Here is a 24,081-nt window from a genome sequence, read left to right on the forward strand (position 1 = left end):
GGATTTTGTCTTCAAACACTTGTTGATGAGATTATTTTTGTCATCTAAATTTCTGAGCGTGTAAGACTCAGTGGCAACTGATATCATTTATCAGTACATGAGCCAATGCCACATTGATCCTAATATCTTTATTCATTTACATGTGATGTTGTACATAACAATAATATTAAATTTAAGCCATATTTTTTGCAGATGTCTCTCATTTCAGGGCTCCTTGTGCTCGTGCTGTGTGTCTTCTCTTCTCTCTGTCAAGAAGATTATTCTGGATACTCAGGTCAGACCTGCTCAACACTAAATCTCAGAGTACTATCTTTCTTACTGATTGCTATCACATGCCTCACCGCTTGTAATAATATATATATAAGTATATTTTAGCTTTTGCACTTGTATCAAAATTAGCATCTTGGAGTATGAAGCCAAACAAGTTGCAGCATCACCTGGGAGAATGACAATAAAATATTGACACAACATTGACACTTGACGCTGCAGTAGACCAATAAGATGAGCTCCAGCAGATCAGACAATCAAAACTGGTTCTGAAATGTCGTCTGTCCTTCCTGTCAGTACAGGTGAGGAAGACACCTATGAAGAGCCGTCCATTGTTGACCACTATGACAACATAGCTTCTGGTCAGCCAGGTGAGACCATTGAGACCTTTTTATTTTTAATAACTTGGAAGTATAAATTGCAACAAAGTACAAACTTTACCTTTCTGACAAACCAGATAAGGGTCACTGAATTTAAATATGCTGTGCAAACTTGGTGTAGAAACTATTTATTGTTCTAATTCTTCAGATTATGAGCCGGAGCCAACTGAAAACTATGAGGATGAACTAATAGAGGAGGATGACTATGAAAAGCCTCAGGTCACCATGGTAACTGAGGATGCCTTTCCATTTGCCACCACCACAGAGTCCCACTATGCAAAGGAAGACAAAGAGACCATGCAGGTTGGGTGGTTGATAAATCAATAGACATGTCCATCTTATTACATCAGATAATTTAAAGTTAAGTTTTCAGTTTTTCTTTGCAGTACACACATGGAACAAAAGTAATATAAAACATCTAAAAATCTGTTGCAACTGAGACAAATTTTACTTATAAAGGAGATATGATTATAACAGAAGCTAAACAAAAGCTGAGGACATTTTTGGAGGAAAAGAAAGAGAGAAAGTGACAAAGCAATAAGAAAAAGTCGACATCAGGCTGACATTTAATGGCATGGAGAGCTCAGACAAGAGACAGGATACAAGACTGATGCTGAATTAGCTTTTATTAGAAGGCACTAAAAAATAAAATGTGGAAAAAATCTGCCCAAGTTCAGTAGGTGCATTTTATGTGACTGCTTACAGCTTAAAATCTGCTTTAAAGGTATACAAGGCTTGATATAAGACACATTTATGAACATTTATAGCAACACTTTTTGCCTTCAGTGTAAAGAATGTCAGGTCAAAGATCCTGTGTAGCAATAGGGTGAGTTGGGAAGCGTCACAAAGACAATGAATAAATCTGCAGTTATACAGCTAACCCTGTAGTATAATAAGGCAGTGGTTCTACCAAGTAAAGTAGAATTCTTGCAGCAGAATATAAAATAAATTTCCTTTTAAAACTAAAAATATAACTTTCAAGTACAACAATGACATGTTTTATTTTCAGGAGGCTAAAAAACTGTTGCATCTTGAAGTCTGTTTCTCTTTCACTTTCAAAATCAAGATAATAAAGTGCTTTATGAAATGAAATAGTTGCTGATGTAAATAACAGATATTACATGAGAAAAGCTACAAAGCCCAACATCTTTTTATTGTTTTTATGTCATAAAGATGCAAATATTTCAACAATAAGTGGACAAACTTTGAAAGTAGGATCCAGATGGAGTAATAATGGTGTGTTTTAGGTGCCGTATGTGTATCCTCCAGAAGGACCTGACACTGGGTCCTCAGAAGAGTTGGGGCTTGATAAGGAGGAAGCGCCGACTGAGTGCAACTGTGAACCAGGGGAGCCTGGATTTGCTGGTTTTGCCGGACCAAAGGTATTGATTCTTTGCATCTTTTCACTGTCATTTGTTATAAGCCTTTTTGTGAAAATTAAATCCTGGAAATCTGTTGGAGGCGATTTCTTTAAACGATGACATAACTTTAGACCAAACCATTCAGCAGATCTTCCAATATCAAAGCTTCTTAGATAAAATCTTCTGGAGTTCTCTGATAAACAGAAAGATTAACACCACAAAGATGTTTCCACTAAATAGCTTTCATTAGTTTGCATCAAGGTTTTCTCATGCATTACTCCAATTGTTATTGTTTATTGGTGAGAACATTTTTTGGGCATTTTATAATTTAGCAACAGAACCAGATCTGTGGTTCTCTGTATGTTCACATTGTTAAAAAATGATACAACTGATCATCTGATCAGTTTGTTGTAGAGCTTCATCTGCTTGCATCTGATAACACAATTTTAGTCCTGAGAAATCTAACTGCATTGTGTGATTCAGATTTTATCTCTTTATGAGACAAAATTTTAATTTTAATTTAAGTAGAAGAGGTTTATCTTGATTTATAATTTGCGCTTTTCTTAATCTGATTTTTTTTGTCTTCCTGTCAGGGATCCAGAGGTCTGCAGGGTCAAACCGGCCGTCCAGGAATTCAAGGCAGAGAGGTCTAAGTCTTAAACAGCACTGCAATTTACTCAGCAATTATTATTATGTTCTCTTTTACTTCATATTATTTGTTGCATGGTGTTTTAGGGTTATAAAGGAACCAAAGGGGTTCAAGGAAGAAGAGGAGACCCTGGGCCGGTTGTGAGTAAATAAAAGCATCAGACATGGCTCATCATTATAATAATAATAGTTACCTTCCATAACAAGTGTAAGAAACTATGACATTAAAGCAAGCATGAACTAAAACTAAAAGTAAAACAAAATGAAAGAAAAACGACAACAAAAAGCTTCAAGTGAAAATGAAACCAAATATATCAGTCTTTCATTTGAAAGGGAAAGTAAAACAGGCATTAAAGAAACAGTGAAAGTAAAAGAAGCATGTGGAATAGAAACAGTCAACTATACTCTATTGGCTTTGAAGAGAAACAAAAATGAGTATTTTTCCTGTTTCTTTTAGATATCAGACATTTGAAAGGTCTACATTTATAAAAAGCTCAAGTTTATGTGATGGATGTTCAAACACATCTAAAACACAATTCTAGATATCTCACACTGAACACTTTTACTGAAAGCTGCCAGTTCTTATTTTTTCATTTAAAGATATCCTCAGTTTTGACTTTTGATCTCTGTGCTTTCAGGGCAATGCTGGACCTGAAGGGGAGGATGGAGGTTCTGGTTTCTCTGGAGGGATGGTGAGTTTATGAGTCCAGATCACAATCATGGCCTTCAGTTAAAGTTTGCACCAAAGTTAAAGTAAAGACACTGTTTGACTGTAAAACTGAAGATGACCCTCCAGAAATGTTTTCACTGCAGTGCTTTGCATAAATAGCTCATTAACTGCTTCTTTAAGGGAGAACCTGGACTTCAAGGTGACCCAGGAGTGTCTGGAGGTGCTGGTCTGAAGGTAAACACACATGTAATAAGTACTCACACACAACCTCATCAGTCAGTTTTACAAAGTAAAGTCCAATTCATTTTTTAAGAATAAAAAGTAAGTTATATTTTGCTTTAGAATATGTTTTTTTTTATATGTTTCATCACATGTTATATATAATTTTCAAGTCTTTAGCCAGTCTTGATTAAAATTTTATCAGATGCTTCAGTGACTAAATTTCTAAAATTCCACAGAAAGAGAAGGTTTTCTGAAACATACTGGAAAGGAAGCACTTTGAGGATGTTTATTAGTGCAAAAAGTTGTACAGTTATATTTATTTATTCCAAATGAGCAGATTTTTATTCACTTGGTCAGTTTTAACAGGGTTAGATTTTTTTATTTCCTCCTCATCTGTTATAATGCACTATTTACCCCATTAGCTGTGCAGAAATAAGCTCAATCAGATGTAATAAATGTGGCGTTTCTTGCTGTCCACAGGGTGACGGCGGTATGACCGGACCCCGCGGAGGAGTTGGAGCTCCTGGTGAGACTGTAAGGACACACAGCTGCCACTCAGCCTCTCTGTGATCACATATCCACCTTCTCACCTGTAGATGGAAATGAACAGAAACTCTTTATTTTAAGGAACGAAACCAGGGGAAATCTGGTATCTTGTTTTTCTTATACAATCTGTTGACAGAAAAAGTTCAGCACTGATGCCTGCTGACTTCACAGATATAGATGAAGATATATAAAAGAGATTTTTTCTGCCCCTAGCTCAGGATAAGTAAATGAAAAACAGACAGTTTTGTCTTTAATTGAGTTTTGCTACAATGGTAGAGATGCCGTGCAGACTGATGCAAGTGAATAAAAGGAGTATTACGTGTTATTAAAACCACCTATCAGCCAGTGAAGTGAGCCAGATGGTCTTCAGCAGGTGATTGGGAACTACCGAGATTTTTTCTTCACCACCTGCTGTGTTGTTGCAGCCTTCACAGCATCAACAGCCAGATGACGCGGTAAAAGAGACTTGCTGTGAATTTGGGGGTTTACCACCCAGCTGGTACTAACTGGTACACCTGAATTAGAACTAAACTGCTGTATTGAACTGTTTTATTTGGTAATTTTTCCCAATTTACTTTCACTTTCAACATCAACAGAAGCTTTTTGTGGTTTTTACAGAAGCCTGCAGATTCTTTTTTTTAAAATATATTTTAAATGCATAAACTTGATCTGAACAAAAGAAAAATTATATTTTTACTTTCACTTTAAGCATTACAGCTTCATTGATTTCTTTTTTCTATGAATACATTTTTTTTGTTTTTGTTTTAATCAATTGAAACATGTTTGTTTATCACAGGGGCCTCGTGGTGACCCAGGTGCTCCTGGCTCTAAAGCTGGTAAAGGTATCAAGGTAACAGTTCTATCATCATATTAGTCCCCAGAATATGTGTTTAAGTACATGTACAGTAGACATAAAGAAGGTCTTAACACTAAAAGTTTGAACTCATGGAACAAAGATGCTGAACAACTTGGTGCTTAATACTTCCAACAAATATCTCCAGACTACTTGTCATCTGATGCTTGTTTAGACTTTTGTTTCTAAATAATTTTCTAAAAATAAATGTTCTGTTCAGTCTAAAGGATTTGTTTTGTCTCTTGTTGGTTTTTTGATCAGGGGTCTCGTGGTGACCAAGGCAAACTTGGTCCTCAGGGAAAAGATGGACAGAAGGTAAAGCAACAAAATTTGAAGACATTTTTAAAATACACAGTTGATATCCTGACTTTTAGCTGAAGGTAAATGGGGCATTAACCCTTTAATGTCCTGGTCCACTATTTGGTAGAGGCAAATTTGCAGTGATATTGATAAATGTCTTTCACTGTTATTAATTAGTTCTTTTTAACATCTCAACCATTTGCTAAGAAATATTTATTCTGTTTATTCTTGTCCAACTAGAAAACAGTGTGTGAAGGTTAATGGGTTAAATGTTAAAATCTAAGGGAAAAAAAAAAAGGTTCACTACTAAAATTGGATTTATTTCTTGTTGTTTTTTCAGATTATTTGTGACATTTTATGGGAATTTATCATGAAGTAATTGTCATTTAACTTATATAAAATACACTTAAATAACCAAAAAAAAAATTTCACACCTTTATCATATGCATAAAAAGACTAAATGGATAATTAAACTGATATACCATAAAACACACACAATAGACAAACAACATTGAAGCAGCAATTAAAGGAGACCAACATCTCAAACAAAGCACAGCAAAATAGTTAATAAGAATATTAAATAAAAGTATAAAATCTATATAAATGATGCAGATACTGTGTTGTATGTTGTGTATGCAGGGAGCAGAATATCTAAATTCTATTTACCAGTCTTGTGGGAGGACAGTGTTGCCCAGTCTGGCAATAGTCTGATGCCAGATGGAAGAAGATCAGACAGTCCAAGAACTGGATGGTAACAGTGTCTTGCTGTGAAGAAGGGTTTCTTCCTGCATCTGGCCTTTCAGATGTTAACGTGGACAGTGAGACCTAAAGAGTCAAAGTCACTAAATTTAATCAGAATCAGAATCACTTTATTGTCATTGTACAAGCACAACAAAATTGAAAGAGGTAATCCCTTAAGGTAAATGGTAGTACTGTAATAAATAATAAGGTGACACATTTTTCATACATCCACACAAGCATACACGGCTATAGTGCTTTTAAATTGTGTTGTGTGTATGTACTGCTTTGGCATAAAAATTGTTAAAAACTTATAAAAAGGAAAGAAACAAAGTTTTATTTACAGATATTTTGGGGGGAAAAAAAACGTTCTATACATTTCTGTTCTTGCACTTCCACTTTGTGACCAGCAGAGGTCGATTGTGATCATCTTATTTCCTCTTTCAGGGTCAGACAGGAGCGCCTGGGTTTCCAGGGGACGTCGGAGAGAGAGGCTACAATGTAAGACAGATCCTCAGTCTTCACCTGCTGCTGCAGAAATAACCTGAACTCTGCAACTAATACCTGATTTAGATTTATTTAATATTCTATCATTTCTGAGGATGGAAAACAACTTAAAGATATGACTTGTACTAATGAAACTTTGTAGTCTGATGCAGTCTGCAAACTTGCAAACACACCTGCAGTAATGATGCATTTCAATTTAAAAGCCAGCTCTGAGATCCTCATGCTGTCATAAATACGGCACTATTCTGAGGATGCAATTGGTTTTTTTTTTTTTTTTAAAAAAAAAAGAAAGAAATCTACGCCTATGTCTAGTTTGCTTTTATCCACATGAATACGATTTAGTTTTATTCATTTTGCTTTGTTTCTGCTTGGTGCCGCAACACCATGAGTCAATCTTTGATCCATTCAAATATTTTGTCTCCATAAGCACAGTGTTAGCATTATCATTGAATATCACATGTGAGCTTATAAGCTTCTTTAAAGTCTTAAAGTAACATTTTTCTGTCTTTAAATGGTCTCACTGAGCAGATCTGAGACATAAGCTGCTCAGGTGACGAGACAGCCACAGTTGATGTCATGTAACGTAAAATACTTGTTGGGTGCATTTCTCCTCTAGTTGCAGTCTCCATTACGACAGTCACTGAAATAAGCATGTGACACGCTGCTGCTTTCGTTGTGGTTCAAACTTGCTCCATCTACGTAGCAGCAGATCACATCAACCACATAAACTCTTAAAGCGACAGGCAATCTTTTAGAACTTCCCACATTATTTAATAGTTATTTTGAACTCTTTCTGATGAGTTTCCAAAGGCGTTTAAAAGTAGCATGAACAGCACTTTGCACTTTTGGATTATCTTTGAAAGGAATAGCATTGTACACACATTTGTATGTGACAGTGTGGACTGAATATTTCTTTACTGTCCTCAGGGTTATCCAGGACAGCCAGGAGCCCTCGGACCAGGTGGACCAAAGGTACACCCACACAACAACCGTATTTTCCTTTTTGTGTGTTGTCACATCAGTGTGAGAGTGTATGTATGTGTTGTTTATGATAAAGCTTTATCAGTCTAGATGGCCTTTGTGCAGCTAAATCCAGAAAGGAAAAGGAAGATTTACTGATAGTGAATCAGTCAGACTCCCCCCCAGGATGAAAATACCAGATGATAAATGCCACAATCTGTTCTTTGAGATAGCTTTTGCATAATTTAGGATTTTTTATGCTTTTTACCCACATTTGGTAAGGCATTTTGGGGGTGTATCCACCACAAAACTGATAGACAGGTCCTAGATCAGTTCAACTGAGGTTCAAATAATTTCAGCTTAGTCTTTACACTTCTTCTATCAGTGTTGCCACATTTAGTCAAATTCATGCATTATGTCATGATCCAACAGTGTATACCAGCCTTGTACACTTACTGGTCAAATGCACCTGAGTTGGTTTAATTAAATCCATCTGCTTATTTTTCTCAAGCAAAATCTAGACAAAATATTCCTTTTGCTTCAGAACTGTGGGTTAAATGACTTACTGTGATGAAATATGCATGAGGTTACATGGCGGATAATACAGGGGATGATTCTGCTACAGAGGAATTTGGATGATGCAGGAAAGCTAGAGTCTTTAATGACAGATAAACAAAGAACAGCAGTTTTTCTGCACCCACGTGTAAAATGAGAGCAGAGGTGTCCAGCTCTGGTCCTCTAAGGCCACAATCCTGCAGGTTTTCCATGTATCCCTGCTCCAACATGCCTGACTCAAATTAATCAGACATTGTGCAGAACTTATTGGCTGTTGGATTTATTTCAATGGCTCCAACAGCCAGGTGTGTTGGAAAAGAGATACATCAAAAACATGCAGGACAGCGGCCCTCGAGGACTGACTTGGGACTTGGGACTGTGGGAGGAAATGTGGACTGATCTTTCCAAGAGGGGTGGACAGGGTGTGGTCAGAATAATCTCTAAAAACAGCTGGTTTGGACCTGCCCAGATCTATTTAAACCCATTTGTTAGTGCCTTAGTACTCAGCAGTTAACGTGCTTAATTAATCAGCCGTCATTAATTGAGAATAAAAGAGATTTTTAGGGATTATTTTGTAATAAGCAGCAAAACATCGGACCAGTATATGAAATCTGATGTTGGCTGAAATGATCTCATTGATTAAATAAGGTGTGACACCAAAATCATGAAGAACATTTAAGTCACGTCTCTGACATTGTCGTGTGATGGAGGCTCAGAGGTGAATAATATACATATATATATACATATATAATATACATGAAATAAAATATGTTTTGTCTTTGTGATCAATAAATAATCATGTAATTTTGACACAATAGAGTTGGATGTGGGCCACATGGAGATGTAGTGGTGTAGGAGTCGTCTGGCTTCGTCTCACAGTCCAAAAACATTTAAACACCTTATTTATATCTACATGTGTAAAACAGACTGTGATGTCATGAATTGCTCCAACAGGGCCAGTGTGAAGTTCTGAGCTACAGTAGTAAAATGGTAATAACACATGGCCAAAGCCAGGCAGGTGATTTTTAATATAAAATTTAATAGTATGTAAAGGGTTTAGTAGTTAAAATGATGTTATGCTCTTTTGCATTTCTGGCAGTACATTGCCTAAACTGTGACATACTGCATTTATGATATATTTATTTATGGCAACACTTAATCCTCACAAAATTGATTTATGATCACAAAACAAGCTTGGTTTGAAAGACTACCATGTGACTCAAATAGTCACATGAAGAGAAATCATCTTTACAGCATAATCTGAGCTGAACAGCTGAACTGAGTGACTTGAAATGTGACTGTCAGAAAAAAAGACTTTTATTTAGTCTAATAGTGCAAGTGACAAACACACAGCAGATCACAAGGCGCTTTGTTTTATTTGCCAATGCCAGTTTCTCCATTTGGAAAGAACATTTCTATCTTCTGGATGTTTTAAACTTTTGCAAAGTTTTTTCTCAGGTTTAAATTACACCATGTTGCAGCTGAATTGTTCATGTAGAGTTGAGCTTTGACCACAATTACTCATCAGATTTTTTTTCTTCTGTAAACTTAGAACAACAAGTTAGTAAGTTTAGGTTTGATCAGTTAATTCTGCTTCTTAATACTAGAGTTTTATTATACACCACTAGAAAACCTGATGTATCACACTTATAACAGATTTTAACTTGTAAGGATTGTGTTTAATGAGAAATACAGTTAAACATGGGGAGTACTTCTAAAAATGTTCCAAAATTTCCAGTAATATTCTCCTTTCGGTATTCACTCTTTTTGAGGTGTGCCGTGGCTTGCTCTCTTACAGTAATAAGAAAAGAATTTCTTTTACCCTTTACTCATTTTACACTGTCAGAGACGTCAGTATATGTGGAGCATCCACATGTAGCCACAACAGCCTGGTACCTCCTCCTCCTGCTGGTCACCAGCCTGGTCACCATTTTGCTGTGCAGGATGGCATCCCAGTCTTCAATCAGGAGTTGTTGAAGGTCAACCATCGTGGTTATGTTGGCTATTTTTGCACATTCATGTCACCAGGCTGATCACATGGATGTTCACTGGGGTTCAGGTCTGAGCATCAGCCATTCAGTCCTCTTCACTCCTAAATCCTGGAAGTATTCTGATGATCCTGGCTGTGAGGCAGAGAGCGTAGTTATCCTGGAGGATGATGTTTGTTTCCCAGAGTCTGGAGATGTTGGATCACCAATGAGTCCACAATCGGTTTGATTTTTCTGTCAGCTGGGTGCCAAGCATACATTCATGGCTTGAACACACCTGGAAGCATAATCATATCAAAACAAGAGTTAATGCATAAAGGAGAAACTGCAGGTACATTTTTAGTACATTTCTGTGGAGTTATACCCGCATGTGTAGCTATGTTGCTTATTCTGCAGCAGCACAATCCTTTGAAGTTACACCTCGTTGTTAAGGTGACTAATCAAACCATGTAAAATACAACATCCGTTGGTATTATTAAACCAAACACAACATTTTCCTTACTTTTTTTTTTCTTAAATTTAGTTTGATTTTATTTTGTATTAAATGTGAGTCAAGCTGTGCTCTGAAAAACATAAAAGAGGATGTCAGACTGAGATCAAATCAACCCAAAGTAGTTCTTGGAAGTAATGCCAAAGCTGTAAACATTGTGGTAATTAATGAAACACCCAGTCTAGGTGCTTGGATTTCTGAATTTTTCCCCAAGTATTTTCGGTTGGTTTGACAAAACACAGCAGGGACATTTGTGTGAGATACACTTTCACTTTTGTAGTCATTAGTTTACAATGTAAATGCAGGACTTTGTCAGGATGTCCTGGGGATAAGGGTTTCAGCACTGTAGTTTCCCCAGAATGAGAAGGACAGTAAAACTGAAAGAGAACCCACAACTGCAGCAATGCACAGATTATGTCTACTCTTATAAAGTGCAGATAAATGAGAATAAACAAATTTAAGTTTTGTTGGGCAGAAATCAAACAAAGTAGAGATGATTGAATCATGTCTTACTTGTGGTTTCACACTCTCATCATCAGTCACAACAGTTTTCTGTTTCATTGCTGTTCTACTCAAAGAGTTTAAGATATTTACATTTTCTGCCACAAACTGACGAACCCGAAGAAGGGTTCGGTATTTTCCCCAAAGACATTTCAAGGTGAGAGTGGTCCTTGCACCTCCTGCACCTCCTGCTCCTTTTAAGCCACAGCTTTATTACACCCCAGGGTGCAGAAAATTGGTTAAAATTCAGATAAACCCCTCAAAATATTTACTGTGGAGATAAATCACCTTTTAATTTTCAACTATACAAACTCAGATAGTTCAAGGACTCATCCAGGTTGATGAGTCGTGTTAATGTATATGCTCTGTTTTGCTTGCTATGATGCTGGACGAGTTGGAGGAAAAAAAATCTATGATCTGTTTTTGACTCTAAGTTGAAATTGGTTGTTGACAAATAAAGACCTCATATTACATTTTTTTTCATGGGTCAGGCCTTAACGGGTTAACCCTTAGGCTGCAGACAGTAGTCTTTTCATCAAGTGATGTTTTACTTGAGACTTTTACATAGATTTATGGTATTTATTATTGTTTCACTGCTTTTTTTTAAAGTATTTCCTGTTTTCACATATTCTGGTTCTTTTTTAATATCTGAACTGAGGGTGCTGATATAAACCCTTTTCATTGTTCTGATGGTTGACAGTTGACATGTATATATTTATATGTGTGTGTGTGTGTGAGGGGGAGGTAATAAAAAAAGATCTCTTTTTGGATCAATAAAGTTGTCTTAAATCTTGAGAATCCACAATAAAGGAACATTTTGCTGAAAAATAACTTAAAGTAAGGAAGAACTTGACAAACAGCCTTTCAGTCTTGAAAAGTTTGATTCTGATTTCAACTCACTGAAATTAATTGCATGCATTATTTAAATGGTTTAAACATTCAGACAATTAATTATTGAGCTAAATATTCAAAATGCAGTATTGATCATAAATATGAAGCCACATAAAGTCTAAATGGTCTGTGCTTTTCCTTCTTCTGTCTCTCAGGGAGCTAAAGGTCCCAGTGGCCTTCCGGGCAGCGACGGAGAACCTGGAGAAGATGTGAGTGGATTAAAATCAGAGCAACAACTCTGTTGCAGTTGTGCAATCATCCGTGTTTATGCAAATGCTACAACTTTTTATTCTTCAGGGACCTTTAGGAGTCCCAGGTTTGATGGGAGAACCTGGACCATTTGGTGTCAAGGTAACTATATGTTATATAATAATATGTTAACCTCATTATTTTACCTTAGTCTTGCTTGCAAACATTGACAAGGACTCTACACAAAGTCTAGTTTTATTTTATTTTCGTTACTGTACCATCCTGTGATGCTTTAATCTTTCTGCAGTGTTAAAGTTGCACTGAACACTGCAATACTCTGAGTCATCTCAGAGGAAAATACCATGATGACAATTCAGGCTTATAATAAAGAAACCAAAAACAAAATGCCTCCAATGGTAATTACACAAAAACCTTTGAAGATATAAGTAATTTTGAAAGTCTCAAATTTGAACTCAATCTTTGATGATAAAGATCTTAGAAAAGCACGAGTACGACTTAACCATGAGTCATTCTCTACTTCCCAATAAAGATAAGGATGGTAGGAACTCGGGATGTTCTTACCCTTTCCGACAACTGTTATCTTCTGAATACAGATAGAGATCAGCGTAGGTTTGGGAAATTATGTAAACACTGATCAGCAGCACCCACTGGAATCCCATCCTGCCCTTTAGGAGCCCTGCCGTTTGCTTTAGTCAAGTCTTAAGATGATGCAAAATGTGACACCATGCAGCAAGACCTCTGCATGTTGCCAGTCACTGACTTATAAAGCTCTAGTCCTCACATATACATTCCAATAAATTAATCAGATTAGGATACCACTATAAAAAAAATATGTTTTATTATTAAGTGATATAAGAATGCATGTGATACTTATCCCTTCTCTAATCTGTTATTTCCTCTTTCTCATTTTCAGGGCAGTAAAGGGGATCGTGGTGTCAGAGGGCGCCGAGGCAGAGTGGGCCGAGTGGTGAGTGGGTGGCACAAGGCTAAGTGTCTTTTCAACAGCTAAGAGAACATTTAAGATTCACTAGGACAACCAGACACAGCAAAATGCTCACACAGGTTCGAGCCAAACACTTCACTAGATGAAGCCAAATGCCTTAAAGGAACATTTAACATTTTCACAGGCTTTCAGCTGTAGACGACATCAGATCCTTATTATCATACATCTGCAGCTACTCTATGTCTGTGTGCTGCATGCTTTCCTTGTGTGTGATACAGAGTTTTGAATTTAATCTGTTTATATAACAAATGTTGGTTTAATTAGGATTTTTCCACATTTGTCTCATCGAGATTTAGCCTGATGATTATTGGTAACATAAGGGAACCCTTTATTGTGTATGTGTGTGGGTTGGACTGCCTGCACAAAACCATTCTGAGCTGCAAATCATGCAACACATGAGTCATGAAGCACTTCTTGACTTATAAACATATCTCTAGAACAACCTTTACCTGTAAATGTAATGACTTTTCGAGAAGAGCAGAATGAAAACAGAGAAGGGGCTCCTTCTAGTCTGAATGAGTCAAAACTGTAGCATTCATTTCATGGTGATGTTTGAAGATTTTCTGGATTTTTTTTATGAATAATTGATCAAATTAGCTACTAGCAACTCAAATATCACATGCCAATAGTATCAGATATTTAAGGAAAAAGGTAATTTGCTTCCTGAAAATCCTCTAAGTCAAATTCCAGTCCCTGAGGGTTGGTATCCGGCAGGTTTTTGTCGTTTCCTTCGAGCAACACGGCTGATTCAAATCAAATGGATGCAGCAGCTTCTTGTTAACCTATTTATGAATTTTGATCAGGTGTGTTGGAGCATGGACACAACAAAAACCTGCAGGATACCAGCCCTCATTTTACCCATGCTGATTTTTTTCTTTATTTATAAGAGACTGTGTAGAGTTTCAATCATACTGTAATTTGCATCTGCAGTCACCTGGCAGAGCACACTAAAACCCACATAAAATACCATGTGGTTATACTCTCCAGCTAACCCAGATACAAACACACATTTATTCAGCCCCATAAGACAATACAAAAAGTTAAAAATTACTGTGAAATAATTCAGTGTTTACAGATTTAGATGGTTTTTAAAATCAGTCTCAGTTTATATTTTAAGCTGTTTATGGAGCAACTCTATATATTGTAACTTAATGTGTCTCACTGTGTCGCTGCTTTAAAAGAAAAGGCACATTGTCCAAATGACACAAGTATGTGCTTTCGTGTCCATGTCTGTCAAGCCACCTACTTAAATGTTATTTTTAATCTAAGAGTTTTCACAAGTTTGGGGAAGTTCTGACATTTTCTAGTCTCAGTTATGTGGACTTACCAAGGGGAAGTGAGAAACCATAAGAGACAGTATCTTTTACATGACATGTGAATTAAAAGCAGCTACACTCGTGATGTTATTTTTGTTAATTTAAAATCAGATATGTTGCCCACTTAAGATTGAAAAGAAAAACCATGCCTAAACCCTGCCGTTTTTAGTTAATATAAACAAATGAGATATTTCATTAATGTGGCAGCTTTTTATTTTGGAAAACCTGAAGCGTTTATGAGTGGAAATGGTAACTTTAGTGTCCTGTCACATGACCTAGTTCAGTCAAGCTTTTGTTATTGGGTTGATGGTCTCAAATGATTCGGCATACTTTAGGAATTCATAGCAAACTTAGTGACTGAAAAAGTGTGCCGATCCTGTGACAAAACAAGCCCAAATCCTCACTTCGCTCCACCGCTATGCTTAATAGTTGGAAAATTGTTTGTAAGACACCAATGTGACACCGTGCATTAGACATCTCCATTTTGAGTCTTATATGTCCATATTGCTCCACCAGTTTTATGATTTAGTTAGCTACAGCGCTGTAAACCTACATGTTATGTTCTAAAACAGGCCGTTTGCCTAGCTTAATGGAGCCTGTTGTTATTCCCTTGGTTGTACACGGTGACAGTGAGGTTACTGTGCCTTTAAGGATAGCAGGTGTTGTTTTAGGCAAGGTCGTGTTTTGTGGAAGTCAGTGGAATAAAGGTAAGGAACAGAGCAACGGTCCTTAATCATTGACCCCCCCCCCCACAAACATAATACTACATGCTTTTTAGACATGTAGCTGCGCGTCATGGTGTTCTAGACTCCGTGTCATGCAATATAGCCGTCTAATGCATGGCTCCTCGTTGTTTAATCCTTACTTAATATGCTGCCTGAAGCCTAAAGCTTGCATTTTTTGGTTTTGTAGCTTCTCTTGACATTGCACTTTTAAGAAGTTTGACATCTGTCAGTGATATTACTCACTTGTGAATAATCTTTGTAACTGGGAAATTGTAGACTAATTGGCATTGAAACCCTGCCCAAATTAATGAGTAGCAAGTATTTCTTCTTTGAGAAACCTACTGATATCTTTCCTCCTTGGTATTATGTTAACACACACCTTAATACTTTACATCAGTTCACCGCTAAAGCTCAGGCTTTTATAGAAATGGCAACGCTTGTTAATTATCACTTCAATTGATTAGGATCACCTGACTGACATTTAACCTCTAAATCTTCTGTGGAACCTGCTGGGTTGTACTGAATTCTTTACTCTTTATTTCTACCTAGGCTGTATGTTTGATTACTATCACAGGATTTATACATATGTTAAATAACTTCATTCAAAACAGTAACTTTTTTCATCTACTGTTTTAAGTGTGTTTATAAGTACAGCAGTCACTCTGAAGCCACAAGGGAAGGAAAACTATTTATTTTTTGCAGACACTGCCATGTTTTTTGTTTACCTCCTTGATGAGGAATATTAAATAACTTGGAAGTTTTTATACATTTTCAGTTTGGTTATTAAATGGAAACAGAAAAGGGATCTTCCCAAGGAAGACAAATGAAAACAAAACAATAATAAAAATGTGTTGGTTCAGTTCATTTCCAATGAACAAGGAAAGCTCCCCTGATTCTTCTGGTGAAGAGTTTGTCATTGTGACTCAAACGTAAGTGTAGATTTTAAACTCTATAATAATTTTAAAAAGATTAGGTTAGTAAGTTACATACAAAAGTCACCAAATCTTCCAAAAGATTGGCATAAGTGTCTCAGTGATAAGTCTAGACGTTAAAACTGGATTTTCATTTAGGTTTTTTGCCTTCAGTATTTCAATATTTTACATTGTTAAGATATTGTTAAGTAATGCAATGTCCCAGGAGAAATTAAGTATTGCACCCAAACAAAAATGTAATGAAATCATTGGAAGGGCATATAGAACAACTTTAACTGGGCCCAGTATAGAACCTTGTTGTATTCCCCAAGTTATTAACAGTTATACAGATGTGCATAGTTTTTTTTTTCTCTCATGCTTGTATTAATCAGAAATAGTCAAAACAATATTTCTCAAATGTAACATTTGCTTCAGTCAAAATGTCAAACCACCAAGATAATTCTTACAAATGAATCAAATGCTTTCTTTTTGAGTGGCAGCACCAATATGAATAATAATGCTAATTTATTTAACACTTTATAGGACACTGTCTAGTCAAAAGTTACAAATTTCTCTGGCAGCCTGTTTAACTTTCCCACTCTAACAGTTGATTCAACATCTTAATGACTATTCAGAGTAAAACTTCACACTGTGAAGTAAAAACAGATCTCCTGCCTGCAGTGTGTGGAGATTGTGGTTGTCAACATTGTCAGAGTGAAACCCCGAGTTTAACTCTTTATCCATCTTTCCTAAGCTACTGCCAAGTGATTGTTATCACACATTATTTTTATTTGTTTATTTTCTTATCTTCTATATTTTGACACACATATATATATATATATATATATATATATATATATATATATATATATATATATATATATATATATATATATATATATATATACATATATACATATATATATATATATATATATATATATATATATATATACATATATATATATATATATATATATATATATATATATATATATATATATATATATGTAAATATATATATCTATATCTATATCTATATCTATATATATATATATATATATATATATATATATATATATATATATGTATATATATATATATATATATATATATGTATAGTGCTAAATGCAGCACGGTATGAAGTTGTTGTTTTTTTTAATTAAACATGAATTTGTGTAAGTTTATGTTTTAAAGTCCCTCTAAATTAGACTATTGGCAAAGCCTATTGGAAACATAATAACCTTACTATATTTTCGTCTTACAGGGAGCTCAAGGAGAGCAAGGAGATGCTGGAGTACCAGGAAAACCAGGACCAAAGGGCCTCCTAGGACCAACAGTGTGTACACAAGCTTACACACTATAAACAATACAAACAACAACACCAGAGAACCTCTCACTCATTAAATGCCAGACATTGTATTATTATTACTATACTATATGTATGTATATGTAATTCATCATGCCCCTCCATCCATCCATTTTCTTAACCACTTAGTCCAATTCAGGGTCGCGGGAAGTTGAAGCCTATACCAGCAATCTTTGGCCGAGAGAGTCAGGGTACACCTTGGACAGGTCACCACTCCAGCACAGGGCATCGTCATGTCATTACAAATATATATTGCACATAGATACACAGGTTTTCTTTTTTTTATTCTGTCTTTTTTATTTTATCCCAAAATTAAAGTATGTTTAGACTGTGAAAAGCACTTTATGCTGGAAACCCTCAATTTATGTAACTGTCTTTATTTGCAATTTCTCTTGGGAACAAAATCAATAGCAAATATTGATCTATATTAAGATTTAAAACTTAATGTAGCAGTGAGAGTCAAAATACATGGCTATAGTATAGCAATATAACATATTCTGACCTACAGATGCATAGAGTCGATGTGTCTGTGACTACAGTACTATAAGTAATACAAACCTTACAGTTCAAACTTCATCGCCACATTTTTACATGAGAAAATCTGTAAAATCTTAAAATATGTATTTCTTGGTTGTGCTTTAACTAATGTTTTATCTTCTAGGGGGCCAAAGGTGAGACGGGACCTGATGGAGAGAAGGTGAATTCTGTGAAAACACCATGAAAATTGAGACGTAAAAAGGGAATTGAAACTAAAATGTTGACCTTTAAGATGGCAGTGGAGTTTCTGGAGCTTGTGATCTTTAATAAAAATTGCAGCTCTGTTCTGGTAAAACCAGCAAACTTGATCCTATTTCAGAAACTAGTAGCAAGCATAAATTTTCTCATTTTGCTGAAATATTTGTTTCACTTTTTCACGAGTCTTGCATGACTGGAATTTCTGATGGACATGAGTGTACATTAAAATGATCAAATTCAGTGTTTTAGCAACGTGGGACTATTTTGTATCGCTGTGGTGAAAAACACCAAAAAGCTCTTGTAAATTCACACATACAAACATTTTACACCATACTTAAGAATCCAGCCCTAATCCAGTTTCAGCCTTATCAATCTTAAAACAATAATGTGGCTGACAGCTTAACGAAACTGCCCTTTAAGAGGGAAATTCAGGCGTTCACTATCTTGCAGGTACATTTCAACATATGAACCAGGGAGCTGGCGATGAACCCAGCAACCTCTAGACTGAATGATGACCACTCCTTCTTGAGATAACATGGCATTTGTAGTAAGCGGTTTTAGTAAAGGTCACTATCAAAGCCAACCAGTCCATGGAAATCTCCCTTAACTTTGATAAACAGCGAACGGGATTTCCCCGCTGTCTGTTGATGTTTTTAGTCTGACCTCGTTCTTCCTGTTTGTCAACTCTTTTACTCTAATCTGCTTGTAAGTCGATGAACCAGTCATCTGTTTTGTTTTGTTAGAAACTTGTGGCATATTTTTACCACTTCCTCTTTCTCAACCTGACATGTTATCTGCTGCAGGGTGCAGCAGGAAGGAAGGGCAGTAAAGGGGAAAGAGGACAAAAGGTAACTTCACAGGTTGATGAAACTTCTTTTTCATGTAATGTGTAATCCATCCAATTCCTCTTTTCACACCCGCTGGGATTCACTGCTGATTGCTTTGTACCTTTTTTTTTTTTCAGGGAAGCAGGGGAAATCGTGGAGACAAAGGACAGGTGATAATATAGTCTATGTTCTTTTTGCAATGATGACATAGAAATGACCACACATCTGATGCAGAAGGAGAGTTTTTGTAACAGAAAACACACACTTGCACAAAACATCAAGATGATAAAGACTGCAAATGTACCAAACATGTTTTTGTAATTTATGGTAAAATCATAATGAACTTACACCACAAATGAAACTTTACAGCATGTTGTTATTAAGAAATGGTCAATTTTCTTCTTTATTTGTCCTTTCTGGGTTTTGATGCACCAAATTCAAAACAAAAACAAACAAACAAACAAAAAAAAAAAAACAAGAAAAAAGCATGGTATTAATATTAGCAGGTGATAACTTTTAACTTTCACACTTTATTTCATTCATCTTCTTGTAAAGAAAGGGCCTAAGGGAGGGGTCGGTCGTGCTGGTGTCCCCGGCCCTGTTGGGCCTCCCGGCATCCCAGGGACCAGAGGAGAGCGTGGTCCGATCGGTGACCCAGGTGTTATCGGCCAAGCAGGACCAAAAGGAGTTCAAGGCCCATCTGTGAGTAACATCTGCATTATGGCGGAAACTAAAAAGCCATTACCGACTTCAGGATGCTATAAAATATACAGCTGTCTTCTTCATCAACCCTAACCCTATATAATTATTGTTTAAACAATGGATTAATCAAATATTTATTCAATTCCTTACTTATATTTTCCTTTGAGTCTCTAAAATGTCGGAAAATGTTGAAATAGTTTGTAAGAATTGTACGAGTTGAACGCTTTGAAGTTGGTGTGTGTTCCTGCAGGGTCCCGGTCTGACTGACGAACAGGTCCTGCAGCTCTGCAGAGGTGTGGTCACAGCCCAGCTCTCCCAGTACGCCCAGTCAATCCGAGCCAAGTGCTCGGAGGGTTGCCCTGTCAACAACCGGACATTGATTGGACCACCGGGAGCCCGAGGACCACCGGGACCATCAGGCAAGGCTGTAAGTTTTGCCAAATTTTCTGATCGGTTTTTACAAATGAACTCATAAAACTGGTTTAATATCTGCAGATTTTCAACCTTCATCCTCTTCTGCAGTTTCTTTTGCAGCAAATTATTTACGTTACTCAGTTTTAACTTTGCACATTGTGGCACTTCAGTCAACTTTGTTGTTTTTAAAGATTGTTATAAACAAAGTTGCATTGCATTTACAACACATATCAGATGAGCTCTAAGTTGTTTAAGCACATTAATGATCCGATAAAGATTTGCATTGTTTAATCTAAGTTGTCTATGATTTTACTAAATGAACATGCTCTGATACAGTAAATTGTTCTTGTAGGTAAATGAACTATCGTGTTGGTTAAAACTGAACATTATCTAACGCTGCATGTCACATGACAGAATCCTGATCATGTTGGCAGATTTGTAAACATGTCACATTTACACTAAACAGTAACAGTAACACTGTTCCTGCCTCCATCTGTCAGGGCAAAGCAGGAAAAGCTGGAGCAAAAGGAGGCAAAGGTGTTCAGGGTGACAGAGGGCTGGAGGGACAGAAGGGAGCTCAGGGAGAAAGAGGTAAGATCAGCTGATCCGGCTGAACTAAAGGACGTAAAATGAGCCCCCCCGATCAGTGATTCAGATTTTCATACTTAAATAAAACAACAAACACTTATTCTGATTTATTTCCAGCTTCTGAAAGTATTTTAACATCACAGTTTTGAGACTTTTCTGTCCACATAGAGCTAATCATCACAGCCAACATGGGCTTTAGTTGACATGTATATGAGCATTAAGCAGCTCTTTCGTGAATGTTGTGGTTTTAGTCTCACTTTTCAATTGTTACACGTGCTCTGAATACATCTGTAAATGTAAATAAGCTTCCAGGTGGATTAGTTTATTTTTAAGTCAGTTCAGACCAATAATTCTTTTAAATAATTCATTTTTCTTATCCTGGGCTTCATGTTTTCTTTGTGTTGTTTTGAGATTTGTTTGTTTAAATTATGTAAATTTATTTGTTTGTCTTCTAAAATGAGCAACTCCTGTGTCTGACAGATGAAATTGGTTTCTGAAACAACTTCTCTCATTACCTAAAATCCTCAGCTTTCATTCCAGTTTTTCCTTCATGTCTTTTGGCATGAACAAACTGCAAGTTATCAGGAGGTGGTGTTTAAATACAGAGTAAACACTTAGATTAATTCAGCAATTTAAAGACATAAAGTAAAACTAACGATTCAGAAAAACAAACTCAGGAGTCAGAAGCACATTTATAATCTTACAGCTACATTTGTGTGGTTTGGTGTTACCAGTCTTCACCTTTCCTACATGCAACTTATCTCTTATTCTGAACAGGTCAGAAGGGACCTAAAGGCATCACCGGTGATCCAGGTAAAGGCCTGCAGGGACCTGACGGACCACAGGGACTCAGAGGTGTGATACTTGTCTGCTCCACACACAACTAAATTCTGTAGAACAAAATCTCTATAAAATTCTATGCAAGTTTTTTTCATTTTCTTTTAAATTAGTTTATTTATTTTTCTAAAGAACATAACTGAGCCTACTTGTTCATTCTTATAATGCCATTTCCAGGTTTGCCGGGTCACCCAGCCGAACCCAAAAATGGCATGGAGGGCGCCCGCGGGCCCCGTGGCTTCCCTGGTCCGGTGGGTGTACTGGGAATGGTTGGCATCGCAGGTGTTCCAGGGTTTTGTGAGGCGCGAGACTGCAGCATTCACGCACCAGTGATGCGCAAGGAGCAGGGTCTGGTGAAAGGACCCACAAGTACAAAAATCTGAACCTGAGCGTGAACATGGAGGACGACGACGCGGCCACACAGTTTCTGGTGGCATCATGCTTTATTTCAGTAAAAACATCCACAGAATAATGGGGGAAAGAACCTTCCAGCTGAGCGAGAAATGGCCTCAAATGAACACTGACATCATCTGAAACCAAAGTTTCATAAAATACAGTCTAATATCTTGAGATTTGATGAAATAAAAGTAAATTATTCCTTCTTATTGATTATTTTTTTGTTTTCTCTGGTAAACATAGAATAAATAAATAATGCTATGTAAATATTATGTAAAGAATCTACTGTGCTCTGAAAAATGTTTCAGATAAACTGTGTTTTTTTTAACCTGAGTCTCCCGTTTGTCAGTCGTCACATTTTTAAGATTTGGTTGTTTACTCTGTGACAAATCTTAATGTAGAAGATGATCCCAGGAGTGGCCTGCTTTCCGATCAGTAAATCCAGTTCAACAGTCCTAATGGTTTTGTGTAAATTGAAGAAGTAAAGGAAAGTTCAAACTGCTTATCAGGTTTATTGGGAAAAAAGTTCAAATTGACTAAAAAAAAAAAAAAAGAAAAAAAAAAGGGAAAAGGCTCCCTCCAAGTAATAAAATTAAATTACTGACTTACCTGACTCCATTATATTTTGTCATTTTAAAATGCAATTTGAATTTCATTCAAATTTTATATATATATATATATATATATATATATATATATATATATATATATATATATATATATATATATATAAATAAACAATTAATTAACATTAACACATTACAAACTGTTGTGATGATTTTATAAATAAATAATAAATACATTAATTTTATTACCTCCACAAGGAGGTTATGTTTTTACTGGCATTTATCTGTTTGTCTGTTTGTTTGTGTTCAATTTTTAAAGGATTCTTGGCAGAGGTTTGCGCTCCCTGAGTGCTTTAGTTCATTTATGTCCTCTCGCTATTCCTCTTCACACTGTACACCTCAGACTTCCAGTACAACTCTGAGTCCTGTCATCTGCAGAAATACTCTGATGACTCTGCAGTTGTGGGGTGTATCAGGGATGGACAAGAAGCAGAGTACAGAGAACTGGTCAGTGGGTGCAGTGACAATCATATTAAATACCAGCAAAACAAAAGAGATGATTGTTGACTTCAGGAGGAACAAGGATAAAAAAAGCACTGTTTTCATCCTGGGAGAGGAGGTGGAGGTGGTGGAGGAATACAAATATCTTGGAGTTCAGCTGGACAACAAACTGGACTGGAAATGCAACACTGACTACATCTACAAGAAAGGTCAGAGCAGACTGTACTTCTTAAGGAAGCTGAGATGGTTTAATGTCTGCACCAAGATGTTGCATATCTTCTATAAGTCTGTTGTGGAGAGTGCAGTCAGCTTTGCAGCCATCTGCTGGGGTAGTAGCATCAGAACCAGAGACTTGAAGAGAATCAACAAACTGATTAAGAAAGCTGCTTCTGTGCTTGGAGTAACTCTGGAGCCGCTGGAGCTGATTGTCCAAAGAAGAATGCTGCACAAGCTGATGAAGATGATGGAGGATTCTTCACACCCTCTCCACAACAGTGATGAAACAACAAAGTGTGTTCAGTGAGAGGCTTCTTCAGGTCCGATGTAAGACTATGAAGATACAGAAGATCATTCCTGCCATCAGCCTCCAGAACAGGACCTCTTCTAATTAACAATTATCTACTGCAATGTTGAATTTCCCTTTGGGGATTAATAAAGTATTTTTCATTTAATTTAATTTTAAATTGAAACTTTTTAAGTCTAATTTTAAAAAGGACACTTCCTTTAAAAGTTAACGTTAAAAGTTGAAAGTTATAAAGTAAAATTAATCAGAAAACTAATCATCATGACTCTTATGAAACAAGACACTCCCCTTTCCAATGTTTTTTGTTTCACAGAGAAGGTAGAAAGACAGCAACATGAGGAAAGTTTGCATAATTTTAAAGCATGAAACTTTTCAGTGTTCTTCACCTTATTTTTTGTTTTGCAAAAAGGTGACGATAAATCAACAGGTACTTTCACAGTTGTGTTTCAGCTTTTGATTCACATTCACAACGCTTCTGGCTAAAGGTGTAAAATACCAAATAACTAAAAGAAATTTTAAAACAGGGATAAAAACAAACAATCCAGTAAAAAAAAAAAAAGAACAAAATCACCTTTTTTCAA

At 36.3% G+C, this 24,081-nt stretch overlaps 1 protein-coding gene across 1 annotated transcript; it reads left to right on the top strand.

The window, feature by feature from the left end:
* Nucleotides 1-192: 192 nt before the first annotated feature.
* Nucleotides 193-21,897, top strand: LOC306756283 (uncharacterized protein; the record flags this gene model as incomplete). Its single annotated transcript, XM_079241009.1, has 26 exons — nucleotides 193-274; nucleotides 570-638; nucleotides 796-950; nucleotides 1,895-2,029; nucleotides 2,602-2,655; nucleotides 2,744-2,797; nucleotides 3,295-3,348; nucleotides 3,507-3,560; nucleotides 4,029-4,082; nucleotides 4,891-4,944; nucleotides 5,209-5,262; nucleotides 6,433-6,486; nucleotides 7,420-7,464; nucleotides 10,036-10,218; nucleotides 12,033-12,086; nucleotides 12,175-12,228; nucleotides 13,001-13,054; nucleotides 17,310-17,381; nucleotides 18,073-18,108; nucleotides 18,950-18,994; nucleotides 19,111-19,143; nucleotides 19,529-19,675; nucleotides 19,926-20,102; nucleotides 20,590-20,680; nucleotides 21,455-21,532; nucleotides 21,692-21,897. 26 exons carry the CDS (start codon nucleotides 193-195, stop codon nucleotides 21,895-21,897), a joined length of 2,148 nt encoding a protein of 715 aa, XP_079097135.1.
* Between the last annotated feature and the right edge of the window lie 2,184 nt (nucleotides 21,898-24,081).

This window comes from Telmatherina bonti (genome assembly GCF_933228915.1).
Source record: "Telmatherina bonti genome assembly, chromosome: 5".
Lineage (NCBI taxonomy): Eukaryota > Metazoa > Chordata > Actinopteri > Atheriniformes > Telmatherinidae > Telmatherina > Telmatherina bonti.